Here is a 23,170-nt window from a genome sequence, read left to right as displayed (position 1 = left end):
TGAAATGTTAGAAGAACAATTTAATCATACATAGTCACAATTCTGCTTCCCAAAAAAAAAAAAAGTTTGTTTTCTTCATCTAACATCTGGAAATGTACATAAGGCCACCTGAAAATGTACATGACTGACAGTGTGACAAAAACTCATATGTTCATATTTATATAATTGACAATATTTTACATTGCTTTTGCTTACAAGTTCGTGGCTGCTCCAAAACACAGCACTCATCTGTACAAAAATAATTTTTGTCATATCTTGTGAAGTTTCCATGGTAGCAGAGAGAACTAAATGCAACCTCGATTTTAGTAAGCTTTCTCTTTTTTCCCCCCATTTTAAAACGGTCACACATTAGAGACTATCAACAGTTGATGTTACAGCTTCAGTACAAATAGAGGCTGGCCTTTCCATAACAGATTAAAAAACAAAAAAAGAAATTCATGCCAGATTGTGAAGCCATATTTTTTTCCTTTAAAATAACACTTGATCAAATAAAACTGTATACATTATATTCAAGGGGAAAGGAGTGATGAATATACACACACATATCTAAACGCACAATTTTTGCTTTTTTTTTTTCTCCTCCCCCTCAAAAAAAAAAAAAAAGTGTAAAAGACATCCCATTTACAGCATCAACGTTTACAAATGTACAACTGTACAGACGAAATAAAAGCATCACTACAAATTTAGAGCAAGGCCTGTCAAAAAACACCACAGCTAAACATATTTTTGATTCAACTAATAATCTTACACTTATTAACTGCACATATACTACATGTAATCTACAGTTTAGAAGCAAAGAAGCCATCACTACGAGCGTTACATATGAATTGTATAAGTTTTGATGGCCTTCCACCGGTGCACTTGCAAACCCAACCAAATGGAAAATAAAAACTATTTATATATAAATTTATATATTAAAAAAAGAAAAAAAGAACAGATACAAAAGGTTCCTTAAACCTCCCTTTCTTTAAATCATCTCACTATTAGTTCATTCCACCTCACCGTTTGTCCTCTCTTTTGGACTCTGCTCTGACCTTCAGGCGGTGGGAGTTTCATCATCACAGCAAGCCGCCCCATCCCACCTAATAAGCAACAATTTTACTCATACATAAAGATGCTATACATCACTGAACTACTTCTACGCAAGAGATGATTATTCAGTACTTAAATATACTGTTTTCTAGGGCAGTGATCATCTCCAACTACAAGACAGATGTTACACAAAACATGATAAAGAAAAAAATCAATTCAAAAGGATAAAAGCTGGTCACGGCATGCGAACACATTCCCTGCCCCCAACCCTACAATACCCTACGTAAAAGCCCCCAATAATATGGTCAAGTTAAGATTAAACCTCCTGTACAACCAAACCTCATGCTCCTCTGCTTCTTTTTCACTCCAGCCTTTTTGAATTAATCCCAGGACGATAGCTTGGATGAGGGAAAGGAGAACGACTCAAAAACAGGGGCTCCATGAAAGCAGCAGCTCAGATTTGCCCGTTGGTGGCAGGTAGTACCGGAACGCGAGGCGGACTCGGAGCTGCTGGAGTAAACACACGGCTCCCCCGACAAAGTCTGGAGGCGAGAAAAAGCCACAAGTGGAACATGAACCCGAGACTAAAGCACCAATCCCCAACGGCAAGCTGAAGGAAAAAGGTCTTGAGGACCTCTGGGTGACTGTGGCACACACAGCTCACCCCCGCAATCCATAATCTTTAGTGCTATTTGAAAACTAACTCATTTAGCTGCTTTGGCATGTGACAACACTTGTACTGTGCATGGGATATTATACAAATATAAAATTCAATCACCTAGAGCTCATCAGGACAGCTGACATATTAAGTCTGGCTAGAAAAACAATAGGAATTGCGTTTTAAAAGAATCACTTTGTTTTGCTTTATAAAGTCACTTGCTGGTGTTAATTGTAAGAACTGTAATTTTCAGCAAATCTGTAATAATTTCCTTTTTTCTACAGAGAATTTACAAGGTAAAAAATTAAATGTACAATATGAAAACCAGTCAGATGCCTCGATTACATCATTAACAGGCTTGTGCTTTACCCAGGAAAAACAGAACAATCAGAAAGGAGCCTGCTGACTGTGCCGCCCCCTGGGGCCCATGCTGGGGACTTGCAGGGGTCAGTTGTCAAAGCATTCTTAGGTGAAATTTACTTCTCTTTTTGGGTTTTTTTTGGTAAATAGCCCCCCTACTGAAAAAAGGGGGATGACCAATCACATCAAAGGCCTATGGCTAAAGGAGCAATCTCTCAGAACAGGGGGTTTGGGCTTCAAACTCCTCCACTTCTTCAGGGGACCCAGGGTGTCGTTTACATGAGTCCGTTTGTGGGGCCGCCGATCGGGCCAAGTTCAGACCCACTCTTCATGTAGTACTTTTCTAGTTTAGCCAGAATGTGCTTCCCATATGTGTACTTGCGCAAAGTGGCAATATGAGGCCGGATCTGAGGAAGAAGAGGAGACAGATGGAATCAACTTACTTCTCTAATACAAATCTAAATTAGAATATTTAAACCCTACAGAAAAAAAAAAAAAACATTTGGCATTTTAGCTTTGTAAATCACAAGTGAATAGCATTTTTTTGTCATTTTTCAGTGATTCCATATACTGCGCAGCTTTAGCTCAACTCCAGTGCAAATCAGGCATGCTCCATAACTACTAGTTTTTAAATATCATTTAAAAACTAACTTTAGCTAACAGAGCAGGCTGTTTTATTTGATCTAGCTTTTGTATTTTACGTTTGTAATCCTGTTTGTTCTGAAGCCAAATCTTTGATCTTTATTTTCTGTATCCGTTATTTAGCTTACTGTACAGCACTTGTCGACTTTGTTGCTTTTAAAGTGCTTTACAAATAAACTGGTATTGGGATTGAATGCGGAAGTCAGCTCTTAATGTTTGTGACACTTCTGAGAGCATATCGGTGCAATTTCAGATTTCACACATTGAACTGTGTGAGAGCAGAACTGATATGAGTTGCACACTTGAATGTAGTAAGTTTTTCCTTCACTGGCTCCGCCAAAAGGTGAAATGTGCAAACATCCTATAGGTTTTTGTTGGACAATTTATTATTATGCACTGCTTTGCTGAGTGTTGGCAACTTGATAAAATATAACGTACAACTGAACGGGACTGAGTGCCACAGAACAGCTGTGTTTTACATTTTCAACGATTAAAGAAGTCTTCTGAAAAAGACAGCTAGGATCTCTTAAGTCTAAACTTTAGACTTTAAGGATTTGGAAATTAGGCTCCGGATGAGTCCAACACCACATGTTGTCATGACATCGTACACTAATAATATAAACAATTAAAACTAATTGGGCTTTGAGGTACTTGCCTTGTGCATGATGATTTTCCGCTGAGCAGGTTCTGCCATGTCAATCATTCTCTGGACAACATAGTTGGCGTACTGGTCCTTCATCATCGTGTACAAGGCGCTGTGGGGCCCGTCCTTCTGGCAGCACACTTCATCTATCAGGAGAGCCCTCTCTGCACGCGAGGAGTGGATCACACACTTCTCCACGACATTACTGAGGACACATGAGGTACTCTTACACACACAAATCCACATACAAATCCATGCGTGTGCCAGTGTGCAGTTTAAATATTGAGGCATTGGTGAAATCAGTACAGCTCAGGTCTTGAAGGGAAGGGTTCCTTCCCTAACCTGTGTGGTACATTTGTCAATGACCGTTAAACAGAGCGAAGGTGCGTCAACTTAAAAGTTATATAGCAGTATGTTTCAACTCTGTCTTTTCCATATTATAGCCAATGACTAGTGCTTGTTCATATAACTTTTGGGTGTGGTTCCACACTATTCTCAGCATTCAAACCCCCCCCTCAAAAAAAAAATCACAATAAAAGCACAAATGATCTACAACAGCTAAACAATGAGCTACTGAAACTTGATTTTGCCAATGCCAGGCATCTCTAGCCTAACCTTTCAAGAGAAGCAAATACTCAAGTACTTGTCAACTTCCACTTATCCGGGACCGGGTCACGGGGGCAGCAGACTCAGCAGAGACACCCAGACGTCCCTCTCTCCAGACACCTCCTCCAGCTCCTCCAGGTGGAGCCCAAGGCGTTCCCAGGCCAGCCGAGAGACATAGTCCCTCCAGCGTGTCCTGGGTCGTCCCCTGGGCCTCCTCCCGGTGGGACGTGCCTGGAACACCTCCCGAGGAAGGCGTCCAGGAGGCATCCGGTATAGATGCCCGAACCACCTCAACTGGCTCCTCTCGATGTGGAGGAGCAGCAGCTCTACTCCGAGCCTCTCTCGGATGGCCGAGCTCCTCACCCTATCTCTAAGGGAGCGCCCGGCCACCCTACGGGGGAAGCTCAGCTCTCAAATGCAATACCAAGTCTGTGACAAGTTAAAAAATACACACAACCAAACACTAACTATCCAAGTTAATCACAGATGTAACATTTGACACTAAAATGCTACATTACAACAGTTTAACTGGTTTCCATAAAATCCATTAAATATTGCTGTAGATTTAACGAAAGACAGTTTAAACAAGAAAAGTGAAAAACCCCTGCATACATCTGCCTAAAAGCTGCTCTCCGACTCACCTTGCAAATTTATGTTGGCTCAGGACCAAAACCTTCCCGCGAACTTCTGCCACTATCTTGCTCTTGTCCTCTGGTCGGCCGTGCTCCAAAACATGCTGAATGACGTAGTTACCATACTGATCCTGCAGGAGGCACCAGAGATGTAAGAGCAAGTGGAGTAGCTTTAACAGCCTTATTCAAATCAAATAAGTGAGACATCGTTTTGATTGATATTCATGCAAAAAAAAAAAAAAAAAAAAAATCACCACTGTCTCAACTGGTGAGAAATAATCATGCATTTCTACAACAACAGGCTGGCGAATGAGTGACACCCCCATTTGTAGTATATCAAATACCCTAACGTCATCACTGCGGAAGGTCAGACAAAATAGATGCTGCTGGTTTAAAGTGTTGCTGAGCAGACATTGCAACCAATAGCATCTTTGCCCCTTCAGAAGTAGGTGATAGACAGTTATGGGTGTGATTATAGTGGCAAGATGGAGACAAAAACTCACCCTCACCAAGCAATAAGCGAAGAGTCAATTACCAGCATTATTAAAGAAGTAATTTACTGGGAAGCCACTGTAGTCTCCACCTTGATTTTCAAGTGTTTGCCCTCACATTCATTTCCAGATCAATCTGTTTAAACAAACATTGTGCTTCTTTTTGGGAATTTAGAGGCTTTCTCTGGAGTGATTCAAGTTTTCAGGATGCTCCAACAATACATTTTCAGCTAATCGAAATGAAGAGAAGCAAACAGATTGATCAGAATGTGCTGTAGAAAAAAGCAGGAGATAGGCATGTGAGCAAGAAGGAAGAGAGCAAAAGAAAAAAACAAAAACAAATGCTGTTCAGTGGGTTAAAAGAGGTTTGTAAAAGTTGAGAATTTGATAACTAAATGTTAACATCTTTGTAGGATATATAAAGAGGAGGAAACGGGAGAGGAGAATGGGGACATCCGCAAGAGAGGCAAATTGCTCTGACCTTGAACAGTGCATCACGGGACACTGTATAATATGTTTTGGGTGTCATCTCCAATGAAACGCCTTGATATTTCTAGATGGAATAAGTGAGGGGGCAGGGTGGATGTTTAAATAATCACAGTCAGATGTCATGACAGCTAACAGTTCAATTACATTCAGCTTTAGACTTTTTACACGTATCAAACCACAATGACAGTGAAATGCTCCAACATGAAGGACACATGCAAAGACCACAAAACACATCTGATGTTGCACCTTCCAAGTACGAGTCTGAAACAAGGAACTGAAGGTGCTCACCTGACCCAGCTGTTCAGAGTGCTGATGCAGCTCTTCCAAGATAGGCAGAGTTTGCTCCTGAGTGCAGTGCTCCAAAATCCTTTGGATCACTCGGCAGCCGTAAGGGTGTGTGGAAAGCACAAAAACCTGCAAAACAATTTAAAAAAAGGTAAGAAAAGATCCTTACAAAAAAAAAAAAAAAAAAAAAACGATTTCTGAAATTGCTAAAAATAAAGATAAGATCCATTGTTTTGCACTAGTTTGATTAGGCCACATACAATCTAAACTAAATGCATATATGTTTTGAATACATCATATATCTTAATCTTCAGGCTAACATTTTCCCCAATACAAGTATTAGTGTGCCATGACCCAGGCTGTTGTTTTCAGTGATTAGTATCCTAGTCACTCTGTAAATGACCTTGCCCTCCATTTACCCTCTGCTACCTAAACATCCACTATTGGACGTTCAGGTTTTTGGTCCTACTTCAGATAACTCCTCGAAGAGATTCCTCCGCCAGATACTTAGCTTATTTAGCTTTATTTAGATCTAAAATACTTTATTCATCCAAAGGGAAATGAAATGTTAAGATTTGCATTGATTTACTGTACTAAAGGGGGGGTGGAGTCTCTCTTTCACCAGATAAACTTATAAGATTATCATAAAATAATAGTAATAATCCTACCTGTCCCTGGAAGGCATCAATAATGAACTGCAGAGCCTGAGGCTGGACACATTCAATACATTTCTGTACCACATGGTTCCCATTCTGGTCCTTCACACACTTCAACACGTGTCCGTCCAATTCCCGTACAATGTCACTCTGGTGGGCAAAGAAACAACAAGGGCAGAGAAGGCATCAAGTTTAAATTGAAATAAAAAAAAAAAAAACATTGACTGATAAAGATAGAAAAGTTAGAAGAGTAAAAGCTCACTTACAATTACCTGCTGGTCTGAGGAAATCGACTCCAAGGCCTTCTGAATGACCCTGCAACCATACATCTGCAGAGCCAGGGGAAGGACATGTCCACGAATGCGTGTTGCCAATGCCAGCTTTTGGTCTGCACTTCCAAACTGTATTTATTGAAAAACCATAACAATAGATATATTTACAGAAAATAAAAAAAAATAAAAAATGTGGCTAACATTAATTCGTCATAAAAAAAAAAAAACCCTCAAACCTCAAAAAACTTCTGGATGACATAATTCCCAAACACATCCGTCATTAGTTGATATGCTGCTTGAAGAATTTCTCCAAACACCATCTGCCTCTCAGCAGGAGTGGCCCTCTCCAGCTTCTGCTGGATAAATCTAGAAACAACAAAATAAATTTGATATTAAGGTAGCATTGTTTAACAAAAAGGTGCTTATTTTTTGTTAATTAAGCCTAATTTTAAGTTTTAGTCAGTCACCTGGACCCGTGCTGGTCTTGAGAGAATTCCACCATGTGTCCCGGTAGGTCCCGGAGCTGAAGGTTCGGGAAACGGTTGTTCCTAAAATCCTCAAGCAGGCGGCTGCGTCCAGATGGCATGACATCGGAGCGGCTGTAGCGGGGTCGAGAGGGCGGGAACAGCTGGCTGCTGGAATTGAACAGACTGGAAGTGCCACCAGCACTGCGATATTTGGCCTCAGCTCCTGGAGCAGCAGAAAAAAAGCGCCCGCTCCCATTTGTCAGGCCACCTGAGGATAAACACAGAGTCAGGAGAAGGCACTTTGATTATTACAATTCATTGCTTAATTCCCAAATACTGCATGGCTACTTTTGTTTTTGGGGACTGCTTTGTAAATACCAACATAATGCAACACTGCTGCGTACATGAAGACTGTAACTGGATTCACCCTGTATAAATTAGACCAATAAAACAGATGCTTCACGAGGAGAAATAAAAGATGACAAAATTAGATTAAAACCTTAAACCTTACCAAGGTCTAACCAGTTTTTTTTTTTATAAAAAAGAAAGTGACACAGGAAAGTATCACATGTCTTTTTCTGAAAACATATTCAAATGCTTAACAAATAAGTACTGTTTTGTCTGATTTCTTCCCTCTCCAGATAATACTACCACACACAGTACCTTACTTGAGCTATAGATTTAGTTTTGTTGGCTAGTGCGCCAAACGTTAACTCCAGAAACCATGAGCCTACTGCAGGCAGGACAAACAAATGACTAAGAGTAATCATCGTGCCTTATGCTGGTCTCTTCTTACTCAGACAGCATATCTTATAGTACAAATATTTTTGACTGAGGTGTGACTCCTCACTCATAAAGGCTGACCCAGTTTGAACAGAATGTAGATCAGAGATGCAGTTAGAAATTAGCTGGAAAAAATCCCAATTCGCTCCAGTTAATGAAGACATGACAAGCGATCCCACCAACCACAACATTCTGATGTGAAAGTTGGTACAAGACGCAGAAGACTCAAACCCAACTATTTTCAGTATGGTGTTTAAAATGAGGTCGGGGACAGAAGAGGCTTTCTCCTATGATCCCTCTGCTTTTTAGGCTAGAAAAGAAATGTTAATGCCCTTCTTATATCTTCTGTTATTTAAGAACAAAAAGAGAAACTGGAATTGGCAGGACAAAGTATTATAAAAACTGCTGACCTGAAAATCGGCCACAAAATTCTGGTTTGTGTATCTAGTTAAAAACTTAATTTGCAAAATGGTCTGCTGCAAAAAGCTAACTTTTTAAATAACCAGAAATAAAAATACGGTATTAGTGAGACATCCTGACAAAAGCAAACCAAACTTGGGTTTAAGATGTTTCCCTCCAAACTAAACAACAGTTACCTCAAAGAAAATCCCAGACATAAAAACATCTGCAGACCATCTCTAAGCTTACCTAGGTGAAGGCTGGAGGACGACCCATGGGAAGAAGGCAAAGAAGGTGGAGGAGTGAGTGGAGAGTGACCTGGTGTTAGGCCAATAGGACTGGGTGAAGAGGAGTAACCCAGGCTGTTGTAAAATGGTTGACCAATAGGGGTTAAACTGCTGCCGCCGCGCTTGTATAAATCGGAACTCGCCAACAGTGAGTCCCTGCGAGATACGCTGCTACTGGTTGAACTGGACACTGGAAGAAAAACAAGAGTAAAGTTAGGAAGGAGAGCTCATCGATCTAAAAGAGTGATGGTAACGCAATTATTAAGATGGTGATCTTGAATAAAAAATTTTTTAAAAGTCTCTTGTTGAGCAGCTTGTTGTTGTTGATCCACTGACCTGAAGAGCCAAAACCTCCAAGAGCAGAGCCAAGCCCCACACCAAGAGAGCCGCCTGTGCTGCTGAAGCCCAGAGAGGAACTCTGAGGTGGAGGTGCAGCAGAGTTATGAGAGAAAAGAGAGCTGCTCTGGGAGGTGTTGGGGAGTGATCCAGAGCCATAGAAAGAGCTTGAGGGCAGGCCGCTGCTGGGTGGGGGGGCTTGCTGCTGCTGTGGCTGAGGTTGAGCCATGGAACGGTACAGTCCGTTGGCTGGGGGTCCAGACATGTTGTTACCAGAGCCGGACGCAGACACAGCTGCTGCTAATCATCAGTATTAGTTAGATTTATTTCATTAAAATGTACCACCAAAACTCTAAATGCACACTAACATGTGCAACAGATGTGGATAAGCTCTTACCGGCTTGTGCTGCTGCTGGGTTAATGAGGAGAGGGGTTTGTACAAGACGAACGGGTCCACCCAGACCGGTACGAGCACCAGGGCCCATAACCAAGGCTCCAGTTTGGTCATAATAGGCAGCAGGGGCCAGCACCTGATAACCTGAGCAGAGTACACAAAAAAAAATCTTACTAAATCTTACTAAAAATTCATATTGGAATTAGAACAATTTCAAATCTTAACCACACTCTGTTCACATCTAATCAAAAGAGAAAACATGAAATAGTTAAGCTACAGCGCCTCTATAAAGTCCTCTACTAACCAGACATTCCTGTATAAGCAAGCGCAGGGTTCGCAGCAGCTGCTGCAGCTAAAGACTCCTGCTGACTTTGTTGTCCTTGCCCTGGTGTTAGAGGTCGCTGGTTGGTTCCTGTGCGCATCACCTAAAGGAAAAACACCAACAGAACCATGTAGTTCATAGAACACATACAGGTCCTTCTCAAAAAAATTTGCATATTGCGATAAAGTTAATTATTTTCCATAATGTCATGATGAAAATTTAACATTCATATATTTTAGATTCATTGCACACTAACTGAAATATTTCAGGTCTTTTATTGTCTTAATACGGATGATTGTGGCATACAGCTCATGAAAACCCAAAATTCCTATCTCACAAAATTAGCATATCATTAAAAGGGTCTCTAAACGAGCTATGAACTTAATCATCTGAATCAACGAGTTAACTCTAAAAACCTGCAAAAAATTCCTGAGGCCTTTAAAACTCCCAGCCTGGTTCATCACTCAAAACCCCAATCATGGGTAAGACTGCCGACCTGACTGCTGTCCAGAAGGCCACTATTGACACCCTCAAGCAAGAGGGTAAGACACAGAAAGAAATTTCTGAATGAATAGGCTGTTCCCAGAATGCTGTATCAAGGCACCTCAGTGGGAAGTCTGTGGGAAGGAAAAAGTGTGGCAGAAAACGCTGCACAACGAGAAGAGGTGACCGGACCCTGAGGAAGATTGTGGAGAAGGGCCGATTCCAGACCTTGGGGGACCTGCGGAAGCAGTGGACTGAGTCTGGAGTAGAAACATCCAGAGCCACCGTGCACAGGCGTGTGCAGGAAATGGGCTACAGGTGCCGCATTCCCCAGGTCAAGCCACTTTTGAACCAGAAACAGCTGCAGAAGCGCCTGACCTGGGCTACAGAGAAGCAGCACTGAACTGTTGCTCAGTGGTCCAAAGTACTTTTTTTCGGATGAAAGCAAATTCTGCATGTCATTCGGAAATCAAGGTGCCAGAGTCTGGAGGAAGACTGGGGAGAAGGAAATGCCAAAATGCCAGAAGTCCAGTGTCAAGTACCCACAGTCAGTGATGGTCTGGGGTGCCGTGTCAGCTGCTGGTGTTGGTCCACTGTGTTTTATCAAGGGCAGGGTCAATGCAGCTAGCTATCAGGAGATTTTGGAGCACTTCATGCTTCCATCTGCTGAAAAGCTTTATGGAGATGAAGATTTCATTTTTCAGCACGACCTGGCACCTGCTCACAGTGCCAAAACCACTGGTAAATGGTTTACTGACCATGGTATCACTGTGCTCAATTGGCCTGCCAACTCTCCTGACCTGAACCCCATAGAGAATCTGTGGGATATTGTGAAGAGAACGTTGAGAGACTCAAGACCCAACACTCTGGATGAGCTAAAGGCCGCTATCGAAGCATCCTGGGCCTCCATAAGACCTCAGCAGTGCCACAGGCTGATTGCCTCCATGCCACGCTGCATTGAAGCAGTCATTTCTGCAAAAGGATTCCCGACCAAGTATTGAGTGCATAACTGTACATGATTATTTGAAGGTTGACGTTTTTTGTATTAAAAACACTTTTCTTTTATTGGTCGGATGAAATATGCTAATTTTGTGAGATAGGAATTTTGGGTTTTCATGAGCTGTATGCCAAAATCATCCGTATTAAGACAATAAAAGACCTGAAATATTTCTGTTAGTGTGCAATGAATCTAAAATATATGAATGTTAAATTTTCATCATGACATTATGGAAAATAATGAACTTTATCACAATATGCTAATTTTTTTAGAAGGACCTGTAGATACTTTACCACCGTTTAACCTACTTTCAAAATTTTTTTTATGAAATCAGCTGAAAGATAAGAATTGAAGTCCGTGTGCTTTACCCGGAATATCAGGTTTTACAAAACAGCCGACAGTTTCCAGGGAACGTACACAGTTGTTTGGTATTTGAGTGAAATGTAACACACTAATGATGGTAAGAGGAAAAAAAAATCTATTTTTAACTGAGCCACACCTACTTTTAAGCATGATATTATTTTATTTTAACTCAAAGACATTGTGTTTTTGTTTCAACCACAAACCTTAGTGTGTTATTAGGATTTTATGTGATAGAAAACACAATGTAGGGCATAATTATTATGTGGAAGAAAACTTGTTTGAGGAAACATTTTGTAGAAGCACCTTTTGCTGCAATTACAGCTGCAAGTCTTTTGGGTTATATCCCCACCAGCCTTGCACAACTAAGACTACAATTTTTGTTCATTCTTCTTTGCTCATTGTTATTGGAATTGGTCATCTCAAATCCTTCCACAGTCAACCAGATTTAGGGCTGGACTTTGACTAGGCAAATCTAACATAGATGTGCTTTAAAGTACACCAATTTATTGAGGCCTTGGGTGTATGTTTGGGATTGATGTCCTCCAAGAAGGTGAGTATCTGCTCCCAGCCAACAGGTTTTCCTTCCAACACTGTCCTTTATTTAGCTCTGTCCATTTACCTGGTCGATGCTGAAAAAAAAAATCTGCACAGCTCTCTGCTGTGTTCCCTCAGTCTTCATGATACCACTTGACTTCTGTTCTCTTAACAAACCTCTGAAGCCTTCACAACTGCTGCATGTATCCTTAGTTTAAATCGCATACAGACTATGGTTTGTCACATAAAATCCCAACAGAACTTATCAATTTCACACAGGCATAGAAGAAAACCAAGCAGGGGTCTGGACCTCCCCAACGTTGGAAAAACCTATATTTTTAAACAATATGAGAATGCAAAAAAAGCTATCTGCCATTCATTTATGCAAAATGATGCCTTTACACCTTGCCCCCCCATCATCATTGGTACAATGGTTTGGTCCATTGTACCAACAGCTGACACTCGCAATCAGTGGCACAAGAGGGGCAGAGGAGCTGTGTCTATAAAGCACAAATAACAGATCTCCAGTAAATAGCTGCTTGAAACAAAAAGACACGTTTTTGTTGGTGGTAACAAACATTTCTATAATAACTAAACCTCTAAACGATAAGTCTTGAAAAACTCTTCGTTTTTGAGTGTTTGAAATAGAAGGGAAGGGCCGAGAAGCGCGTGGTGTTTGATAGTGCTGAGACAGAAAGGAGAGAGCAGAGTAAGTGACAGCAGATAGAGGAACATGAAAGACAAAGAAAAACCGCAAAAGTACACATTTTAAAACCGTACATTTCTCTGTACCTTGTTAGAGAAATTTGTTCACAAAGCTGGGTGATTAAACTTGATTATCCCAGGGTGTGAAATACAACTTCTTTCTTACTTGCGGCTGTCCTGGTCCCTGGTTGGATGCTTGCTGATTAGCAGAGTGATTGGCAGTTGATGCAGCCTGTTGCTGGAAAAGATTGGCTGGATAAACACCCCAAGGTACACCGTAGTATTGTGGTGGAACAACTGTGGGGCCTAAGGATGAAAAACAAACGTTTCATAGAGCAAATGAGGCAAAACCTTTTTCAAACAAGCTTGAGTTTACCTTCGAGTGCCATGCATAGAAAATATCTTCCATATTTTAAGAAAAGCTGTAGCAAATGCAGGATCAATGTTTTCTGAATGATCACCTGCAAGCGTGGCTGCTGCTGCAAGGCCAGCAGCGGTGTACGGGTCAGTTCCAGGCGGCGCAGCATTAATGATGTAAGGGTTTGGCACAAATGCAGGAGCAAGCCCAGCTGGGAGATAGGGGAGAGTGATGCTGATGTTTCCACATAAAATCTCATTCAAAGGTCTATTTAACTGAAGAGCTGAACAGCCTGTCCTACCGAGATGTTGTTGTTGAGCTGCAGCTAGGGCATATTGTTGCTGCTGAGCTGCTGTAAGCTGTTGAACTGTTAGGGTATTAGATCTCTGGAACAACTGGAAAAAAAAAAAAAAAAAAACATTTAAAGATCGGTATTTGCTGAGCACATAACCTTCTCATAAATACCCTCTGTTCTCTGACAGACCTGCTGCTGAGAATTGTAGTCAAACAATCCTACTGGAGTTCCTGATGAGTCTACCTGGATCTGATTCCCAGCGTAATCGAACTGTAAAGACTCTACACCAGCCCCCTGATCCATACCACCCATGTTCTGGGCTTCCTGGCTCTGGAAGTCCTCAGCAGGGATCTTGTTCTGGACTGGGTTTTGTTGTTGGAGGACATGCGGATGGTGCTGTCCCATCATTTCCAAACCTGTCTGAGTGGGACCCATTCTCTCTACAGCCTCAGTGGGGGATGCTTGACGGCTTCCAGGGGTTGGACTGCGAAGCATAGAGCACTCATGTTATTAAATTACTTATTTTTTTAACAAGGACAAAAATATAGAATATCCCCCCCCCACACACACACACACACACACACACACACGCACAAGCTTACAATTACTTTGACTCTATTTCTTTAACAACATTGTCTGGTTGGTTATCTGGGTGTGACATGTTTGTTTTAGAAGACACAGGAGAAGAGGAGTGGAGAGACACTGCCACAGCCAACACAAGACAATAGAGACAATCAGATTACTCAAACAGGCTTTAAAATGTCTAGATGGGTCTAAGTTTTAGAACAAGTTATCTAGATTTTGTGCTCCATGTTCCGTGTCTTAGGAGTGGCAACCTAGACACCATTATGATGTTGTTGTATCCGTATTTGTAACTGAATTTAGCCCAAACCGAAAAAAAGGTTGAAATGTGTTAAAAACAACAGATAACAGCAGTTATCACTAGATGGAAACTAGAACCATCATGTTTATTTTGATAGAAATCGATGCATCATTAGTAGAGCATACACATTCCACAGTAAACATACAATTTGTAACAATTTACATTATGTCACATTTGCAGGAAGGTTGGCTGTATTCTGGCAATGACTAGGTTCTGATTTCCATACTTTTTATTTGATAAGAGGACCAAAGACAGAATTTCAAATGACAATTTGAGCAAAGAACATGTTAAAAAATGTAAACATTCGTTTTAGAGACGCAGTGAGGACTGAGCTAGTTATTAGAATATGATGATTTTTGGGTTGAGAGGCACTGAGCTGTGACTGGGCTGTCCTAAGGGTGCGTTCACAAGGGATGGGTACCTTTCACATTTGAACCGATGCGGTACCAATGCCCGGTCCCTGGGAATCGGTATTGAAACTCAACGGTACCAATTTTGGGTACTTTGTTGCGTTTATGTGGTAATAAATGTTAATTGCACATTCTTCAGCCCTGAGAAAAACCTTGTACTTAACCAGGTGCTTCCTCAGATTAGAAGTATTCCCGCGGCTGGCCTTGCACTTCACGTAACAAATATTGCAGCGAGCGTAATCTGCGCCGCATTGCGAAAAGTGGAGCCGTACGTTCGAGCGCTTTCTATCAGCCATGCTTGGTTGTTGACTGTACCAGCGGCTACTGACGTCATTACGGTCTTGAGCGTGCAATGTTGTGTTCATGTCCGGCGTGGAAAATCACCCACTCTCGTCAACTCTATCAGTGTCACAATGATGCGTTTAGGTACCGAAACATGGTACCGTTTGATTTTACGTGAATAGGTACTCTGTAGTACTCACGGAATTCAGTCGGCATCTATATAAGTACCGAATTCGGTACCCATCCCTAGCGTTCACGCTGTTGGTCCAGTCCAGGGATCAATAATAATGAGCAAACCGGGCCAACAGAAGGTGTGAATTTTCTTTCACACAGAGATTTGGTAAACCGGACCAAACATCATGCAGTGGCAATAAAATGTTTTGGGCACAGTGTTGTGCCAATCAAGAAAAAAAAAAAAGGACAAGGCAAGAAGTCTCTACTTCTACTACTCGAAAGCGCTGCTCTTACGACGTCTCTCTAATATCTTCCTGCATTATAGTTCCTAAAGAGAAACTGTAACCTGCTAGAATGTGTTCTGGCTAAACAAAAGCCTCCCGGATCAAAAATCTGATCGGTGCATTTCTGAATATAGTAACAAGTTCTACAAACCCCTTTACCATTAAAGCAAGAAGACCTACTTGAAGTCTTTGCATTCTCTGTCCATGCCGTTTAGCAGACCTCTTCCATTGGTTTTAGCCGGATCGTCCTCTCCAACCATCATCTCAGGGTTTTTGTCTTCCTCAAAAGGCGACACATTCTCTTGTACATCACTCTTATCTCTCCCATCTTGGTCAGTGTCTCCTCCACCCTGTGTTAAGAACAATTCAAGTTAGAAATATTACACTTCACAGCCAAAATTAAATAATTATTTTAAGGGATGACGTAAATGATGACTTGCATAGCCTCCGTTCCTGTAGCGACCGTCCATTTTGTCACCAGGGGAGGAGCTCAGGACATACTCCACCATGCTCACACCCAGGCCCCCACCTTCTGAGCGAGGTGAAAGCACAGAATTTGTATCCCCGTTCCCATGGAAACCTTGGCCAGGCCGCCGCTGTACCATGATTGGCTGGGACACCGAATGATCTGGATCAAAGGTCCAAAATCAGAAAAATGGTGGAGAAAAAGTGATTTCCAAAAAAAAAAAAAAGAAAATGCATCAAGACAAACGACCAACTATAAACCATTCTTGTAGACCCGCTTCAGCTCCTCCAAGTTGTCATCTTGGTTTAACAGCTTATATATTTGTCCCTTTCCCAACTGTTGATGTACACTGCCAGTCAGCATGCTAAAATGTTTCTACCCTTTCTTACAACAAAGACACATTTGGCTGTTTAGAAATATTTCTGGTTCTAAAAAAAAAAAAAAAACACACAAAAAAAAAAAAAAATTTTGAACAGACACTAGACACTCTAGACTGGCAAGGTAAGTTGATCCAGGTGAAATCAAAATCAAGAGGTTCCTTTCACCACACATGTATCCTTGACACAGCAGGGTTCTTATTCTTAGAAACAATTCACTTTTGTTTAAGGGTTTCCTTGCACTATGTTCTCCCTCATAGGGTATCAGACCATGGCTGGTTATTGGCATCAAGGTATGGAAGGTTATAGTTTCAACATAAAGTTTTCCATCAGACCACTGCTACAGCAGACTAATTTCCCCAGAAACAGCCCGATTTTGCATATCCTACTTGATAAGTTGTATAATAATAAGAACAACAATAACATTAAACATATAAAAGCCACTTACGAGACGGCCCCCATGCATTCTCCCTCCATTCTTCACCAAGAAGAATCCCTTTCCTTCCATCCTTGGCCAACTCATCAGAATCCCAGATCTTTTTTGTTGGCAAAAGCTTAAAGAAAAAGACAGATTAAAACAAAACAAAAATGTCACACTATTGAGAGTTGCGTGGACATGACTGCCAAAACGGGCTAGAGAGCTTCCTCATTTGGAACATCCTTTAATCCAATCATCGAATAACCTGTTGATAGTTTGTGTACCAACGTGTGCGGGGCAGATCATCTCAAACGCATATTCCACCACCAATGTTTCAACAGCAACGCAAATTTCTGCATCAGGTTTAGCAGACAAAACGTTGCCCGGTAAAGCTAGGGCGAATATGTGGACGCTGTTTTTAACTGTGTGGGATATGACAGTTTACAATTCATGGTAATATAGCTTTTAATATTAGCCAAAACTTCTCCTTTCGAACAAAGAAAACTATTAAGCTCTCAACTTGTTTTCCCAGATAAAGTTGATAACATTATGAATGTCTTCTTGATTAGAAGATTATAAGTTAGTATATAGTCTCTTATTCTTGTTTTACGTTCATGTGAATCCGCATGCTTCCATTTGCCTTCCACTTTACTGCTAGTACAACTGAACTTCCCCACTGTGGGACAGCTATTTTTCTATTCCATTATTTCTCTTTGGGGACTAAGAATTAGAGATCCTTGAGTGGAGGGAGGGGAAAATAAAAAAGGTTTGATTTAAGCTTTAAAACGCCTTACCTCTCCCATTCCTCTCGACTCCAGAGCAAGAGCTTGAAAGTCGTAATTCATTTCATCCACGGTCCGAACCTAACATTTAAAAAGAGAACAAATAGTCATGAGAAAACATTTAGTTTCCTGTAACATCACTATAAAAATAAACATTTCAACTTGTACAGTTCATTTATTCCTACTAAAACAAGACCCTCTCAGTCTTATAAGTTAGCTGATAGTTATTTAAAACGGCAACATTGAAAAACTATCCAAGAGTAAAACAAACTCCTAAGTGATTAATTATGTCCAATCATGACACAGAAAATCCAAATCTCTCATGTTTACATCCCCTTAAAAAAGTACTCTAAAGGATGAATTCAATTACTCTATTAAAGAAAAGAAATAAACCACTGAGGTGCACTCAAGAAAAAAAAGTGACCAAATGTCATGTCAGATATTGCCAGCGAATTAAAAAGGTGATTTATCTTGAGCCAACTTCTTAAATTTGAGAACCAATAATGATTAATGGTTTCTTTAAGTATCTCAGGGTCCTACTACTGAACCTCACTGACAAAATGTTCAAACTACGTGTGCCAGTGTTCCATGGAAATGTGTCCCATTTGTTTCATACATACTTAGACCAATATTATATTCATTGAAACTGTAAACAGGAACTAGGAAAAACGCATGTGAGTGGGAGACAAAGCAACAATGACACCCAGGCTATAAAACATTTCCTGTATTCCCATCACTTGAACCATAGCTTGTTTTTGTTTTTTAAAGACACCCCACCCCCTTAGGAGATGAAGGTTTCAATTGTCAAAATTACGCAATGTATTTCAAGTCATGCCACTAGTGTGAATCATTTTGTTAAATGGAGAACAAACATGAAGCATGTGCAAAACGTTGTAAATGGCAAGCTATTATTACGTCGAAGAAACTGCACTTCATCCAGCACCTGTATATTTTTAAGAATGAATGTATTATTTGTTCACCTAAATAAGATTAAAAAAAAAAAAAGGGCAGCATGGGTGATTTGATTATGACACAATGTGAAGGAGAGTTACAGGGGTTGGACAGTGAAACTGAAACACCTGTCATTTTAGTGTGGGAGGTTTCATGGCTAAATTGGACCAGCCTGGTAGCCAGTCTTCATTGATTGCACATTGCACCAGTAAGAGCAGAGTGTGAAGGTTCAATTAGCAGGGTAAGAGCACAGTTTTGCTCAAAATATTGAAATGCACACAACATTATGGGTGACATACCAGAGTTCAAAAGAGGACAAATTGTTGGTGCACGTCTTGCTGGTGCATCTATGACCAAGACAGCAAGTCTTTGTGATGTATCAAGAGCCACGGTATCAAGGGTAATGTCAGCATACCACCAAGAAGGATGAACCACATCCAACAGGATTAACTGTGGACGCAAGAGGAAGCTGTCTGAAAGGGATGTTCGGGTTCTAACCCGGATTGTATCCAAAAAACATAAAACCACGGCTGCCCAAATCACGGCAGAATTAAATGTGCACCTCAACTCTCCTGTTTCCACCAGAACTGTCCGTCGGGAGCTCCACAGGGTCAATATACACGGCCGGGCTGCTATAGCCAAACCTTTGGTCACTCATGCCAACGCCAAACGTCAATTTCAATGGTGCAAGGAGCGCAAATCTTGGGCTGTGGACAATGTGAAACATGTATTGTTCTCTGATGAGTCCACCTTTACTGTTTTCCCCACATCTGGGAGAGTTACGGTGTGGCGAAGCCCCAAAGAAGCGTACCACCCAGACTGTTGCATGCCCAGAGTGAAGCATGGGGGTGGATCAGTGATGGTTTGGGCTTCCATATCATGGCATTCCCTTGGCCCAATACTTGTGCTAGATGGGCGCGTCACTGCCAAGGACTACCGAACCATTCTTGAGGACCATGTGCATCCAATGGTTCAAACATTGTATCCTGAAGGCGGTGCCGTGTATCAGGATGACAATGCACCAATACACACAGCAAGACTGGTGAAAGATTGGTTTGATGAACATGAAAGTGAAGTTGAACATCTCCCATGGCCTGCACAGTCACCAGATCTAAATATTATTGAGCCACTTTGGGGTGTTTTGGAGGAGCGAGTCAGGAAACGTTTTCCTCCACCAGTATCACGTAGTGACCTGGCCACTATCCTGCAAGAAGAATGGCTTAAAATCCCTCTGACCACTGTGCAGGACTTGTATATGTCATTCCCAAGACGAATTGACGCTGTATTGGCCACAAAAGGAGGCCCTACACCATACTAATAAATTATTGTGGTCTAAAACCAGGTGTTTCACTGTCATTGTCCAACCCCTGTAGCATTTCCTAACTTCATGAGTCACATTTACTCCTATTTGTTTACTTTCTAACTGCTGGTTTTTATCTATTAAGTATAAATTAATTTTATTTTTAAATAATCCTAGAGAAATTCCTCAGATTCAAAAAAAAGAAACATTGCTTTGAAGCCAAATTAACTGGTCTCATTAAATCTTTGTGCTGATGCTTACAGTTCGTTGCATCGACCAACCAGTGGAAAAAGTTAACCTGGAGGCTAGCATAAGGCAGTCAAAACTCCCACACAAAACTCTAGGGTTCTACAAGATCCATTTTTAACACTTTTTTCCAGATTTATTTTCTAACACCTAAAAAACGTTTAAGAAAAATGTTTTTTGCAGGGATTGTAGTTAAAAAAAAAAGCTAAATGTTTACCGAGTTGTTAAAAACAAAATTATAATAAAAAATAAAAAAAACCTAATTTTGTCCATGTAGCCTGTAAAACACAGCATTGGTAGTTACCTGATCAATATGATTAGCATCTCCAGTTGGCCAGCGGTGCTTGTTAGGAGTGCAACCCACAAGCTGCTCTCCAGGTTGTCTCTGAAAGAAGTATCCAACCGTGGCATCATCTTGAGATCGTCCGCTGAGTGGAGGCTGCGGCGTACCTGGGGTAAGGTTAGAACCTCTGTCCATACCCTGTAAATGTGGTCCTCCAGGAGCCTGTCCACCACCCCCGACCACGGTCAGGGGCCCGCCGCCATGAACCCGGACACCCCCTGATTCAGGAGCACCATTAGCATGCAGCATCCCAACCCTCGTCTCCTGCCAGCCCACGTCATTCATGCCTAGGATGCTGCATGGAATGCTCATTCCACGGTAAAGCCTAAACCACAATGTGACATGTAAAAAGTCAGACTGTTGCACCCTCATATTCTCCAGAAGTCCAATGGCACCAATTTCTTATCTCAAAGTACTTAACTGTTTATATTTCACAGGAAAATGCATGGGCAACTCACTTCTTAAAACCTGTTTATACCAAAGTTTTAAGAAGTTATAGTTTTAAAAACTTTTTTTTTTTTTTGCTACAATTCCTGTGATGTAAGATTTGTTTAAAGAAGAGGAGAAGGTGAAGTGACCAGCTTTTTCCAGCTGTATGGAGCACAAATAAGGCAGCGTTTCTATCTTTCATTTGTTGTAGCAGCCTGCTCGTAAACTGGCTTAAAGACTGCCACCTTACAAAACAGGAGAATTTCAACTGTTCAAAATTCAAAATATTTCCAACTAAGAAAAACACAGTCATGGTGTGGAAACTAAAGGAGTACCACCAATAACTCTTAATAAAAGGAAGCCGTTTTAAAACTACAGTTGGCAAGCTACGAGCAGCAAGTCCATTAAGCAACTGAATGCAATCTGGCAGTTTTGTTAAACTATTGCCATAAATTTCATGACATACAACATGCCCAACTAGGAGATTCAGCTATTTAGGTTAACTTCACTTACGTTTTGAAGTCACCGGCCACAGCATTGCTGTGTGTAAATTTTGATCTTACTTGACACGGAGAAAGTGATAAAGGGTCACAGCAAGTACATTGAGTCCAAGGTTGCAATAAAGTTAAGTAACTGGTGGTAACTTAAATGAAAAATATAAAGTTATCTATGATTAGGAATGGAAGAAAACTTACAATTTCCAGGTAATATCAGCTTTATATGAAGCTTACACAAACCTATATTTAGTCAATACTAATAACAATTATTTTAAAATACAATTCTGTTATACCTTTGGTGACAGTTCATTGTATTTCTATATCTGACGTGATATTTGGAGTTCGTACCATTAACCTACCAAAGCCATTGCAAGAACAAGACTATGGTTATATTGACTTACAACTTCTTTCACAAATCAAAGATTATTGACAATTATTTAAAAAGGGCCCTCATTAACCGTTTAGACAACCCAATGTTTGAAGAGTGTCCCATCAAAGGATACACTCTAAAGAACACTAAATATAGAGCGTAATTTGATTGTATTCGCTGGGTTCTGACCAATTCCTGATCTGCTAACTCTAAGCTATGAGTGTTCAAAGCTTTTATGTCATTTATATTGCTAAAAACAGATCAGAAAATTGGTTTTACTTTGGCAGTCCGGTATGGCCATTTCTAGACAATAGGAATGAACAATGTAAGAAAGAAATGTTAAGGATGTTGAAAATGTATACGTACGAAAACACAATTTAATTTTAGCCAACTAACTCTTAGTTCTTGCTAAGCTAACACTGCGCTACCACTATATTGCGGTAGTGCCTAAATATTCTAACAGTTGCAGACATTAGATATGACAAATGTTACCCGAAATTTAACTTTAACGTAATAAAACGAGTACTAACACACAACATTAAGTTATAATTGATACGAAACATAAAACGAGAAACCTACAGTAGGCTAAATAGCAAGCCCGTTGCTAATATTCAAGCGAACCAAGCAGCTTTGACTAGATTCATTGTTGATATCCGTTGAAATGTACAATGTCCAGCTGGTAAGAACTTTATTACATATAATAATTTAATCCATGACTGTTTATTACTTGAAACAGAACATAATTGGCGTCAAACGGTGTTACTAAGGAGTTAGCATTGGCAACATAAACGGCTAACGAACCAATGCTAACTGTCGCGGGCCTGCTTGTGTTTATTATTGGTTTGTAGCGCTAGATTAATGTTTAAAATCGGGAATTCACTATTGTTAAATAGTCAGTGTTCAGACTGACATAACTGACGAGAACAAACGTCATTCATGTTATTATATAATCACGCTTAGCGATTCCAACAAGCAATTTAAAAACCACCGATAGCTACCATGAGAGCTTATTGCCAACTTGCTGTTGTCTGAGCTTAAACATCAGCCAAACACTCAACAACATGGCCCCCCTTCAAGTCCCAAACAGTGGGGCCTTACCGCTAAACAAAAGAGAAATACCCACACCGCGGCTTGGATTGGCCATCGATTAGCTTAATTCACGGGTCTTTGCTTGACTTATACTCAAATAGGGTAAGAAATACTCACGCCTCGTCGTGTCGATGGAGCCTCTGTACTTGTAGCACGCCGTCAACCGTATTCTATATTGTTTTGTTGCCGTGGAGAGAGCGGTGATTTTTAGCGAGGCTTGCTCAGAGCTAAGAGTTTGCCTACGCTGGTGCCCCCTCCCTGTAAACAGCGTGAACTACGTAGACTTTACGTCCAGTGTGTTCTTTCTCAAACGGACCACAAGGCCAAAAAGCTACAATCCAATAACACATTAACGTTCTAGATTAAAAAAAAAAAAAAAA

The 23,170-nt window shown here is 40.8% G+C and overlaps 1 protein-coding gene across 5 annotated transcripts; it reads right to left on the bottom strand.

Moving 5' to 3' along the window:
* On the bottom strand, positions 1-23,064 carry pum2 (pumilio RNA-binding family member 2). 5 transcript variants are annotated; one of them, XM_047387543.1, is made up of 23 exons: positions 22,908-23,064; positions 20,367-20,730; positions 17,578-17,646; positions 16,814-16,919; positions 15,963-16,150; positions 15,703-15,872; positions 13,679-13,973; positions 13,496-13,589; positions 13,298-13,405; positions 13,003-13,142; positions 9,737-9,857; positions 9,436-9,576; positions 9,039-9,338; positions 8,665-8,892; positions 7,234-7,501; positions 7,003-7,132; positions 6,761-6,895; positions 6,507-6,644; positions 5,842-5,967; positions 5,546-5,617; positions 4,583-4,704; positions 3,348-3,540; positions 1-2,457 (listed from the first exon to the last, which is right to left on the bottom strand). In XM_047387543.1, the coding sequence occupies exons 2-23, from the start codon at positions 20,715-20,717 to the stop codon at positions 2,326-2,328; spliced, it is 3,627 nt and encodes a 1,208-aa protein (XP_047243499.1). In that variant the 5' UTR covers positions 20,718-20,730; positions 22,908-23,064; the 3' UTR covers positions 1-2,325. The 5 variants fall into 5 exon arrangements, with proteins under 5 accessions (XP_047243499.1, XP_047243501.1, XP_047243500.1 ...); XM_047387545.1 differs by having other exon boundaries at positions 6,767-6,895; XM_047387544.1 differs by having other exon boundaries at positions 9,039-9,335.
* Positions 23,065-23,170: the final 106 nt, after the last annotated feature.

The sequence above is a fragment of the Girardinichthys multiradiatus genome, chromosome 15, assembly GCF_021462225.1.
Source record: "Girardinichthys multiradiatus isolate DD_20200921_A chromosome 15, DD_fGirMul_XY1, whole genome shotgun sequence".
Classification (NCBI taxonomy): domain Eukaryota; kingdom Metazoa; phylum Chordata; class Actinopteri; order Cyprinodontiformes; family Goodeidae; genus Girardinichthys; species Girardinichthys multiradiatus.
The sequence above is the reverse complement of the archived record's forward strand: the minus strand, read 5'-3'. Positions and strand labels throughout refer to the sequence as shown.